The sequence below is a fragment of the Micropterus salmoides genome, unplaced genomic scaffold, assembly GCF_014851395.1.
Source record: "Micropterus salmoides isolate LMB-PRFRI ecotype aquatic unplaced genomic scaffold, ASM1485139v1 Ms_hic_scaffold_9, whole genome shotgun sequence".
Classification (NCBI taxonomy): domain Eukaryota; kingdom Metazoa; phylum Chordata; class Actinopteri; order Centrarchiformes; family Centrarchidae; genus Micropterus; species Micropterus salmoides.
Window position 1 is genome coordinate 31,262,197 of NW_024044681.1, and position 13,057 is coordinate 31,275,253.

Here is a 13,057-nt window from a genome sequence, read left to right on the forward strand (position 1 = left end):
CAATAACATAAAGCAGCTAATATACAGAGGCATGTCAAGTTGTCCACTGGCCTAATGCTCCTCTTTCTTTAGTGATAATGCAGAGACATTGACGTATATGATGCTTTGTATCTAGTTATGTCAACTGATCTCAAAAGCACAATGGAGCTGCTTTCTCTCAGTTTGTGTTTCACTCCCTGCTATGGTACCACCTGTCACACCCAACTGCAGAAATTCATGTCAACAAATGTCCAAATCAGGAAACTGCAGATAAAAGACCATTTAGAAGGTGTTTTAAGTGAAAGATTCCAGATTTGGATTTGTATTAGATTTTTCTCCACTTCCCAGACATATCTCTTCTTAGAACAGTGTGGTGGTAATATCTTCCATTTATCTCAAAACCAATGGTACTGCTGCTGTCAGTGGAAAATCCTTTTCAATAGTTTAATGATTATTAATACATATGAATAAAAATTAATTTCTCACCTGAGAGTCTGATATGGACACACGTTTAGACTCTACGGTGGGCCTGCGAGCCACACGAGGGGAGGTGTGTGTGTAGCCTCCTCCAGAGCCAGACGACAGGTAAGTGCCTCTCTCCTGCAGCGACAACTTCCTCCCAGTCAGATGAGGCCGCAACGGATGAGTTCTCTTGGCCTGAGCCCCGTCCTTCTGAGCGCCGCCATTCCTCACGCCGTTGGAAGCAGAGTCTTTTGTCGTCATGGCAGCCATGATGTCTGTGAGACTGCTGGTCTGTTTGTCAGAGTCGGGTTCCAGCCTCTCACAGACAGGGTCACTGCTTGCAGCCATGGCGGGTGGGGAGGTGGGAGCAGAGCAAGAGCAGGTGGCGAGGACAGTACTAGTGTGTGCCCACCAGCATCAACGTGACCTGGGCCAGCCTGTGCTCACAATGTTCAGGGTCTCACCAGAGCTGGAAAGACAGAGAAAGAGAAGCTGTGAGCTCAGTCAGCTACAGCAAGAAGAGTTAATCTACAGTATATCCACATTTGGATCTTGGTTTCAAATGCTTGTTACATTACCTGGACTGGACTGAGGTACAGAACAGTTTTTATTATAATTTACAAGACTATAGCCATGCTAGCTGCTCTGTGATATACTAAGGCACAGCGGTGCTTTGCACAAAATGTTACCATTAGCATTCTAACATGCTCACAATACATGACAATGACAAATATTACAGGCAGATGTCTAGCATGTATTATGTTTACCATGTTTACGATATTAGTATAGCATGTGCGCTCATTTACCAGTTAGCGTTCAGTCCATGGGAACCAGAGGGTCGCCAGTTCAAGTCCAGCACTGACCATTGCCCCAAGGCCCCTAACTACTCCTCTGGCGCTTTGCAGGATTGCTGCTCTCTGTGTTTACTTTTCTAACTTTTATTTATTAATTTATTTTATTGTTCATTTTCATATGTTCTTTTTTTTTTTTTTTCTCAAATTCTATAATAGATAATGTATGTCTAATTTATGTTTAATGCCTACTGTGTAGCTATCACAAGCCATGCCACAAGATTTTCTCTGCTCTGGATGATGTAATGTTATTTAGTGCATATGACAATAAATGACTTTGAATTTCACAAAGCACAGCTGAGGCTGATGGAACTGTTTTTTTGGGTATCTGATCATAAACCAAACAACTGGACGTGTTAAGACCTGATGATGACTTTAATTAAAAGTTTGGTGGATCACCAAAGTTATTACAACTCATCCTATGGAGAACATAATTGTCTGGTAACCCACCCAATAGTTACGGCGATTTCACAGGAAACCACAAATATCCACCTGCTATTGGCACTAGAGGAAATGTACGTATTTCAGTTTGGACCAAAGTAGTGGACTGACCCCTACCGTGGCTAACAATTTCTGCTCTTTTTGAACAGAATTCAAAATCTAGAATTTTATGAACTAGAAATTAAAATGGATATTGTGATGCTTACCTGATTATGTGCTCTTATTTGATTATTTTAGTTCAATTATATTTGCCTTAACAAGGCTTATCATACTCTTGGTCATATTTATATTACAGGCAGTTCAGCAGACAGTTCTTATTCACAACTGTCTCATGTCTAAGAGCTGCTTTTCACCCCAATAATATTGTCAGTGCCTTTATAATAATGTATAGATTTATACAGTAAAATATATAGTAAATTATTAAGTTTTGTCTAGTTTGCTAACCCAAATCGATGTGAAAAAGGATATTTTTATTAAATGTAAACTAAACCTTTGATTTTTATCACATATCTTTGGCTGGCCACATAGTGCAGCAAGAGCGCATATGAGACTGAAGTTTAATCAACGAGTCAGATAAAAAGAAAAGGGCATCTGTTTCTGTGTGGGTGGTCTGGTATGAAAAGTTACCCACAGTAGACATGCACTCATAAATTGAAATAAATGTCCCCCTGATAAAAGCCAACCCAAATGCTGCAAAGCTAATTATACTTTATGCTTTTGGGGTTATAGCTCCCTGTATCCACATCAAATGCTTGTGGGTGGACAAACACACGTAATGTAAATGCACACATAAAAAAGACTTAAGGTATTGTGTGTATGTATATATATATATATATATATATACATACATACATACATACATACATACATACATACACACACACACACTTTATGTGTGTGTGTAAATACCCAGAAATTTAGCAGGATTTGTGCTCCCCCCCTTTCATCTCTATTGAAAATCAAGTCAGCTACACATTGCCACAGACAGAAAATATCAAAGCTCTCTTGTACATCTGATTCAGGTTTTGTTCTGCAGATGGAAGAACACAGATATGCAAAGTGAGCCTATGCCCAGGCACCCAAGGAAAAGGGCACTTAAATCTCTAATCCTCAAACAGTATTCATCTATTTAACAGGAATCAAGAGGAATAAATGTAGTGGTTCTGAATTTCCCAGAGGAGCCACCTGGGTTTGTATATATATACCATGAAAAGAGACAGACTGAAGAGAAACAATGGAGCCAAAGTCAGGCATGTGGATATTTGACAAGAGCTGGTCAGTAAATGGGCCATATTATGCTATTCCTAAAGTGTGTCAGGAAGGTACAGCCTCATCTTCAAAAATAACACAGTGTTCCACTTTGTCCAGGTGGGTCACTCTCATTCATACATGTGCTCAATATCAATTGCAGTGCATCACATGATTTGCCATGCCAGCATGGCTCTAGAGATGGCAATATTGTACAGACATTTACAAAGAGGATGAATCCTAATGATTTTGGTGATTCACTGACTTTCCTTCTAGTGCCACCATGAGGATGACATTTGTAATTTGAATGGACTATTGAACTTTTGAATGGATTGCTATGAAATGTTACATGAGCATTCATGTTCCCCCGAGGGACACGATCTCTGATGATACCCGTTAACCCCTTTACTTTTCATCTAGTGCCACCATCTGGTGAAAGGCTCTTGCTTTATTTATTATGGTTATGTTTAGGCATCCCAACCACCTCCCCATGACTTCCAAATAGCGAAAGAATGTAGTTACCACTAATTACAGAAACATTTCCCTAAACATTTAACTGGCACAGCAAATGAATAGAACATAGTGGTTGTTGTGTAGCTGATATACAGAAGTATAGTGGATAGACCAATGCGTTTTCTTACCATAACCACTAGTCTATATCCATGCTGGCAACGCTTTGAGGCTATACTTAGGCACAGTGGTGCTTTGAACTAAATGCTAATGTCGGATAAGATGCTCACAATCACCATGTAACACTGCTGGTGTTTAGCAGGTATAATATTTACTGTGCACATTTTCTTATTTTGCATGTTAGGTTGCTAACATTTGCTAATTAGTACGTACAGCAGAGGCTGATGGGAATGTCATTAGTTTTGTAGGTATTTGGTCATAAACTTAAGTCCCTGAGAGCAGAGTGATTTGGGAGCACAGCGTGTCACCTGTAATTTAATTGCTAATTATAAGCGGTAAATTTTCATGCTAGTGTTTTCATTAGTGATTCATCCATAACTGTTTGATTACAAAAATATCAATGAATACACTATTCATACAAGAGTAATGGCTTGTCATGAGGCAGGGACACTGGTTACCCATAACACACACACACACACACACACACACACCAGCATTTGCCCACCTCCATTTGCATATTTCAGATGACTCCTATTCAATCTATGTAAATTGCGAATACAGGAAAAAACCTTTTAACTGTCAGCAGCAAGCAGGGAATGCATTGTTTGACTCTTGACTCATTTGAGCAAAAACAAAAAAGGCCCTGTCATATTTAGCTAATTCTTATCACAACTAGTGATTATCTGTCTCTTGAAACAGGTTGCTTTCCACTGCAGCACCATTCAGCCCGCTGATTGTGTGAGCAATATCTTGGTAGAAGTGGGAGGTGGAGGAGCTGCAGTGGTCTGATTATTAATTTCAGCTGCACCAAGAATTTTATTTGTTTACAGGAGCAGGTAACCATACATTTTAATTATGGAGAACATATTTTTATTAGGTTTCACATTTTCTTTCAGATCTAACCTTGATATTTTCCACTGCACCCATCCATCTTCTTGTACGAATGTTTGAGATGAAATCAAACACTTTTGCCCTCACTATGTTACACAGCTATGTGTGTATTATGACTCCTCCCCCTCCCTTGTGTTTTCCCAATTTTCCCTTCCCTGCTGTCTCTGGCAGTCTTGTCTGTCAGGTCCTGTGTGTGTGTGGGCGTGTCCAGTCCAGGCTCATCACCACCTGCAGCAACTCGCACCTGTGGCTCATCAACAATCAACTCCTGCAGTGAAATACTCTGGTCCAGCTCCCGCTCTTCGCCAGTTTGTCAGTTTACCTCCTGTGGGATATTGCTCCGGCCTACTCTCCTAGTTCTAGTTGAGTAATTTGTGACCTTTACCTAACTTCTTGTTTTACGTTTGCTAAAGTCAATCCCGTGTGCAAGTCGCTGCCTGACCGCTTACCGGTACCTGCCTGCTTTATTGCCGCCCACCTGCCAATCTGTCTGCCCTGATCTGTGCTTCTAACGCCATCGCTGGAATCCCGCCGGACTTGGAAGCCTCAGCCCTCTCCCCTACTCTCTGGCCGTTCCATAGCACTCGTGTCAATAAACCTCGCCTGTGTTCTAATCATCAGCCTGGTGTCCGCTTATGAAACAGACACAATGTCAGTGTAAGCTAAGGTTCACACAAGGTATACCTGTTAAATGCCTTCCTATAAAAGCTTCAGAACAATTTAAAGTTGTTACACATTGCACATCCCGGGGGCGTTTGGGCACATGGAATCTGAGTTGGCCACTCTGCCCTGCCTTGTAGAGCTGGCAAGAGGTCATTGGTGCCTGCTGGTGGACACAGCAGCAGCAGAGGGGTACTGGGAGGCGGCTAAGTGGCTCCAGCTTCATTGGTCGCTGAAGCAAAAACCCGGGCGTGAGGGAGTTCGGGAAGGACTTTGGCCTTAAGGAAGTCCTGGCAAACCGTTCAATGGCTCAGGAAGGGAAAGCAGGGCCTTGCTCAGGCTGTGCTTAGCTGGGGAGAACTGCTGACCTAGACTGGGCAGTGGGATGAGCACTTTGAGGAGCTCCTGGACCCGACCAACATGCAGGGTGCGAAGTACGGGGAAGCCAGGGGGAGCTTAGCTCCCCTAAATGCATGATTTGTGATATTTTGGGGTGTCTCTAAAATATTGACAGCATGCTTTATTGCCATTAATTTCTACATTTCTCAATCATCACGGATCCATGCATAAATTCAGGAGCGTCAGACTTCATCCAGCCAGACGGAACGATCACCCACCGTCTGCAGGGGGCCTGTCGCTCCGATCTCCTGTCCCTGGTCCGCCCCACTCCCTCTCTGGTATAGGTTGTGTTGCTAGTACAACCGAACGGTTTGTGATTCTTCCGTCTGGCTGGATGAATATTATGCATGATCCATGCACTATACTGCAGCTGGGGGCTCTCCACAGCGCTATGCAACTTTTCAAAATTCTTCCCCCTCACAGAGAAAAGAAAGGTCGTAAGCGTAATTGTAGCAAAATGGCCACCTATGATAATGCTATTAATAATTATATTCTTTATTATAATAATAAATATAATTTCCCTCGGAGAGAGTGAAAAAAAAGTTAGCTCCCCCGAAAGCCATGGTATAGTTTGCACACTGCCGACATGTCCTCTGTGGAGGAGACAGAGTCTGAAGACTCGGGGGAAGGCTCACCCATATCCCTGGCAGAGGTCGCTGAAGCAGTCAAGAAGCTCCTCGTGGCAAGGCACTGGGGTGGGGATGAGATTCGCCCTGAGACGCTAAAGACTTGGAAACTGTTGGGTTGTCTTGGCTGCCACGCATCTTCAGTGTAGCGTAGAGGTCGGGGACATTACCTGTGGAGTGACAGGCCAGGGCTGTGGTTCCTATTTGCAAAAAGGGGAACTGGAGGGTGTGCTCCAGTTATTGGGGTATCATACTGCTGAACATCTGTGGGAAATTTTATTTCAGGATGCTTGAAAAAAAGTTCCGACTGATAGTCGAAGCATGAATCATTTACATTTTGATGGTTTTGTGTAACACTGCTGTCAGAGCCAAGAGGTGCTTCCTCATATGCTTTTTAAAAATCAATTAACATATTCATTTGAAATCAAGAAAGAAATTTAAGAATAGATGTGTACTGTATTGCCTACTTAAAAGCCCCTGTTCAAAGCTTATCTATTTTACTGGTGTTTTTGAAATTTCGGTTCTTACTTACGTTAATTTCATGTTTAATAATCTATGTAAAAGAAAATAAAGTTAGACACAAAGGAACAAGATGAAATAAAGCTTATTCGGAACTTCTCGGTATTATGCTGTTAATGGAAGCAATTAAGAAGATTGATGCTTTCTCTCAACAAAATGTCGCACTGCAGTAGCAAACATAATTGTGCAACATGTTTCTTTAATTAGGTAAACAAAATGAGGAAAAAGAAAATAGATAGGTTAATTCAGAGCGAACACAGAGAACCGCATCTGAAGTCTTTTGAAAAGCTGCTATCTTTCAACTAGTTTAGATGGAAAGAAGCTTTAACAGAGCCAATTACAGTAAGAGGAGTGAGTGGGTGGTATAGGGTGAACAAATTAATCCTGTGCTCCATTAGTAAACCACTTTCACTCTTAACTTAGCTTCTATTTGTCTCTGCCATCATCTTGTTGTGTGTAGCTAGCAAGCAGAAATCCAAGGCCAAAATCAAAATTAAATGCTTCATTCACAGACAAGAAAGGCAGAGAAACCTGGAACAAACCTTACTATTGCACCCAAAGCAGATCATTCATCAAGTGTTTGTTTGTTTATTGGTCCTGCATATTTTGTTAAGTGTAAAGAGTAGAGCCCGACTAATAAGGGATTTTTAAGTCCGATATCTGAGGATTTTAAAATCCGATAGCCGATATATTGTCCGACAAGGTAATTCAATGTGCTTTACATAAAACATAAAAGCAACAGGGAAATATAAAAAAAGTTTAAAAGTTAAATAAAGTTTGCTTATTTTACTCCTTTGATTCCCCATCTCCCACTATATCCTTCCTTTAGTTACTTAGGGACTCTAACCCTTCTTTAGATACAGTCGTCACTGTAAATCCAGATTGTCCACGCTACAAACTCTGGTAAAAGCGGTTGACAGCGGGACCCTGTCAACAAGTCTACATTACAACGAGGAGCTGCAACTGTGTGTTAGATACTTGTTCAGCTCACATTTAATCATTTCTGACACCCCGACTGTAACTAGAGACACTACAGTTTAATTGTTCATTAATGTTAGCCACCTTCACTGATAAACATGGCATTAGCTTTGTGGCTAATTTAGCAACAGGCAGCGTTATCTGCTGTTGCCGATGTTAGAAAATATTTAGAAGTAATGAGAGTAAATGAGAGGACCGGTCACCAGAACTGCCAAACTGTTTCAGAAATAAATCTACAATCACGTCTGTCAGCAGTGTAGCCTCCAACACTAGGTTAACGTAACATTAAACACGCTGCTGAGCCTTGAGAGGGCAGTGAAAAATGGGAGGGTTATCAAGTCTGGTCTCTAAAGAGGAAAAGTGGTGAGGGCTATTTTCAATATTATTATTTAAGTCACGTAATTGACGTTACAAAAGACCAACTCATCGGGAACAATGAGTGTGGGAGCTACCTGGGGCTACTCACCAGCAGAGCCAGTGTTCTGTTGATTTATGCTATCTATCGAGATGTGTTACTTAGTGGTTCTGTGCATGCGTATGACCCACAAGCGTGGTCTGTTTCCATGCCCATAAATCTGTGTAACCTAGCTGTTGGGCATCCCGTCGAGATAGATAGCTATATCAAAAAATAATAATCAGAATACACTACCCCTGATATCTTAAATAAAAATGGCATAATATAGTATTTCAACATGCTCCCCATCTCCTTACAGTACACCTGGAGTGAGTAGTGGTGCAATATAAAATTATTCTGTAGTGGGATAATTTTTTGATACGGGATATTAGATATACGCTACCCCTGAAATGATGTTATAATATAATCAAAAAACAGAAGATGTCATAATACTGTGAGAGCTATAACTTTGTGGGATTGGAAAAGGGAACACATAAGGTAGCATTTTTTGATAGGGCAGAGCGGCCGATAATATCTGCAAAATGATAAATCGGTCAGGCTCTAGTAAAGAGTAAGCACAGCATCTACAGTACACATTCAAAGCCTGCTAGTTGAGCTTATACAAGCTTCTGACCTTGCAGACCTGCAGCGATTTATGTTATCTGAAAAATACAGCCTTTATCCACGTTACTTCAGTATACAGCGAAATGCTTTGATTAGAGGGCAAGGCTGTATGTTGAAAGCGTACATTTGGTGCTCTCTTCCTTTGATAGTGGGCAGCAGTGAATTTCTTCTTCACTGTCTTCTTTCTCAGCCAAACTAGGCATCAAATGTGAAATTTAAATTGAATAGATGAAGTGAGGTGCACCACCTTGCTGAACAGGTTCAAAGGCAATCAACGGGATAGCTCACTGATTACAAAGATGTAATTGGAAGACAATCTGCACTGCAATGATGAAACCAAACCAGATTTCTTTTTGCATTTGCATGAGGCATTTTAATGCATTATGTGTTGTCAGGTTTCCTGTGTTGTAAGATCATCAAATGTATGATGGTCCACATCAAGAGTTCACAATTTGTCAATACCAAGTACATATTGATAGCATACTGTGGCCACATGCCTACAATGTTTATCCAGTAGGACTTAACCTTAGCAGGGACGAGTCATGGTACAGTATCTGAAGGTAACTGCAGTGCACTATAGGGAGAATTACACTGTAATCCTCTTGATATTGTGTACCGATACCAAATTTCATCAGCACTGTGGGAGAGAGTCCAGGCCTGTGTCACCTCCTCTAGAGACCAGCATGGAGACATACCACTCAGCCACTAGGATGAATTTTGGTCAACTATGATCTTTTATGCAATGTATGCAAGGTTCCCACTATTTTCTGGTGTTTCATAGACAAAGTCCTTGAAATTAAATTAAAATATGTCATTTGCCCATGCCCATGAAAGTGTTTCCTAATCTGACACCTCTTTCAGAAGGATGGCATATTTTATATTTTTATTGTGCGACAAAGCTTTAAAGTTAGGGAGGGATCATGGTTTGGGTTAAAAGAAGTTTTGCTAAGATAAGAGAAACATCGTGTTTTGGATTAAAATTAGTTGGTTAAGTTTAGGCGACCTTAAACACGTAGTTAAAAAAATAAACAATACTGACTTGGAGTTGGAAATGATCGACGTGTTAGAGTCGGATGTTTTTTTGACTCATCCATCCACCACGTCACCTGACTTCCTCCTTATCATAATTACTACAGCCGCTAGAGGGCTTTGTCACTTGAATGTAAACATATATTGCTGTGTGGAACTGGTTGAAATTACTGTTAGTGCTGGTTTGCCTAAAAAAATTATCATTAGATTCATCAATAACGAAAATAATTCTAACAAAGAAAGACTGATTTGTGGCAAATGTATATTGGATGCACGTCCCTGTCTTGTCTCTGTGAGATATCAAGCTGTGTGTGTTTGAATTTTTCTGTGACATGCATGTGGAACACAAAGACTAATGACCTGCACGGTGCATCGCTATCACCTGGAAAACAAACTGCAAGGTAATTCAACCACACCAAGTAACTGTCAAAAGAAATCAAAAATCTTATTTTACAGTTTAAAGTAGGAGCTAAATCTTTGGGCATTGATCCCTCTTGCACCTTACAGACAGGCCCAGATTATATTTACAGTCCTACTCACGCTGAGGCAGTGTGCATACATTAGACTGTGGAATCTCTGTTTATTCTATGGCCTTGAACTCTGCTAGGTGCCATTTTTGTATATACACAGCTTTATCTCCACTGAAATTAAATTATCTTCATTTGTACTATAAAACCTGCTAAAAAGGCAACTGAAGCACATTAGCACAGTTTGACCAGAAATAGGTTTTTTTAAGGAAGACCATCAGTACAGATGTTGTGAAAGAAATATCACAAACATGCCCATAAGCAATCCCATGTCTTAATTTGTGACCACATTTTATGTCAAGTCAAAATGATTCAGTGCTCCCCAGTCACCAGTATTCACAGTCTTGGCCGGGTGGAAACAGCGTTTATGCAATCATGCGAATACAAATCTCTACAACTAAAATTATTTTAGGCAGTGAACATCTTGTTCATCTTTAATAAAGGCGGCACAATTTTACTGCAGGGTTTTACAAACCATAGGCACCATTCTCACTGGCTCTTATCCCATATTTAGTTAAAGGCCACAATCAGCCCAAAACCATCTCTGAGCCCACAGGTTGATCAGCCTTTCTCTCCTGTCACCTTCTCCTGTCACATTTCATCAAACTCAAACAAAGGCTAGGTCACATTAACTGCAGAGAAAACAAATGCAGGAGAGCGAAGGGTGGAAAGCCCAGCAGGAATGTCAACTGGCTGTTCCTGATGGATGATAGAGCAAGCCTAGGGGAACAGCTTGGATTTGCATGGCTTTTGTGCACACACATCCACACACAAACACACACACCAACCTACGCACATCCACAATATTGTTTTTTGAAAAAATGATTAAGGGAGACATTTCATCCATATACAGACATACACACGCACACTAGAATTAGCGTTTCCCCATGTTCCTCCTTTTGTGGAAGCAAACAGTTGGCAGTGATTATGCCTCATCATCTTATGCTGAGTGAGCCTCATTCATATGGAGCAGAGTGCACAGCATCTTAAGGACCTCTAGAAACAGATATCAACTGTGATCAAGGGAAACTCTCTGCACTACAAATGTTGATGAATATATTTAATGTCAAAGACTTATTGTTAAAGGTAACAACAGATGCAGAACAACACATTAGTATCTAAAATCACCACTCAACTAGCAGATGCAGACCGCAGACTACAGCACCCAGAGCATGACAGTGATCCACTCGCTAAAGAAAACATCGTCCTGAAAGGGCCTTTTGAGACTTTGAACAAAGTGAGAAGAAAATCCACCAGAGGTTCATTTCACTTGCTGTTTCAGAACTAGTCAACAACAGAACTGGAAAGAAGTAAAATATTCTAACTGGAATAAATTTCGTTCAATTTAAATATTTTGTTTTGTGTACGCTGTGATTTGTTAGAAGAAAAAAAAGATCATCAGTTGTTTCAGCAAACGCCCACAAACATTTGTTCACGTTCAAGTGACAAAAACCTCTAGCAGCTGTAGTAATTCTGACTCTTATCCATCTTTAGCAAAGGAGGAAACTGTGTGATGTTATTATAGAGCCACAACAGACTCCTGTTTGATTCCTGTTTCCTACTGACCAAGTGGTTATAATTGTAAACAGCAGTCATTTTAAGCCAATCCCCAATGTTTCACTTACCTTAAAAGTACTTTTTTGAACCTAAACTATTATCTGTCCTTTAAACTAACAGCATTGCTATAACATTGTCAGATTCACGATGGACAAAACTTCGCATCTACCCACAATTACCAATGCACCTCGACCATTCCTATATCTCTCCCCCAGAAGGCAGCAGGGTGAACAGATTGTGGCTGGCGTGGGTACTGTCATTTAGTATCCTTTGGGCTCTGTTTAGGCATCTCACCTCACCGATATCACCGATGCTTGGGAGAAAGGTACCAATGATCTTCTGAGCAGTTTCAATCACCTGCTGCAGAGCCCTCCAGTCCTGGGCCATGCACATCCCCTGCCAGCTTGTGATGTTTCCAGTCAGGATGCTTTCTCTTGCTCCTCTTTAAAAGCGTACAAGAACTTGACACGGGAATTTGGCCTTCGATCCCATTTTTTGTTTTGACATTAAAAGACAGAAAATGAAAAATCTTTGGAAAATCTTGTTATCTAACTGTCTTTGATATGTTTATAGATGTAAATCTAAAAATACAAAGTAAATTAAAATACAACTTTAAGTTGGCTATCAGGACAGAAGTCCCTGACAAGTCCCTGGTTTTTCAGGTTATAAAACCTGCATATACGTCCAAAAACATTTGTTTTCTTTTGGCTTTGCTGTAATCTGATACTGTTTCAACACTTTTTTATTTTATGGATTGTTGAAATATGCCATAAATTGCTGCGTTTGAATTTCCTACAATAAAAAAAAGAAATCCATCGACCATGATGGAAGGACGTTGATCACCATCTAAGTTTCCATTGGCTATTAAAGGAGACTGCTTTTCCAGTCCTACATTGTAGTTCTGTGACTCTTGTATGGCAGCTTTGCATGATTCAAAGTTCAAAAAAATAACAAAAAAAATATCTTATACTGGCTCTTCATGTAGGCCTTATTTCAGGCTCTGTCTGAAACAAGCTGTAGATGCTCCTGTCTCTTTAAGGCTCCCCCTCTCAAAGCCCACTGTCTTCTGATTGGCCAAGACCTGAAACTATTGTTGTCACTGAGAGGTACAGGCAGACTGAGCGTTGCTGTGCTTTTGCTGTGGGAGCAAATAACCATATATGGAATACCTTCCCTGTCTGGCTCGGTATGTTGTAGAACAGAGCCCTTGGTAGAAAAAGCAGTTCAAAACAGAGCGTTCAC

The 13,057-nt window shown here is 40.7% G+C and overlaps 1 protein-coding gene across 4 annotated transcripts in view; it reads right to left on the minus strand.

The window, feature by feature from the left end:
- The window catches only part of camkk1a (calcium/calmodulin-dependent protein kinase kinase 1, alpha a), a 70,269-nt gene that overhangs the window by 42,798 nt on the left and 14,414 nt on the right, over positions 1 to 13,057 (minus strand). For all 4 annotated transcript variants that reach the window (XM_038707489.1, XM_038707488.1, XM_038707487.1 and 1 more), the window contains exon 2: positions 466 to 910. In XM_038707489.1, the coding sequence (XP_038563417.1) occupies positions 466 to 789 (324 nt within the window). In that variant the 5' untranslated portion in view covers positions 790 to 910. The remainder of the gene's footprint in view (positions 1 to 465; positions 911 to 13,057) is intronic.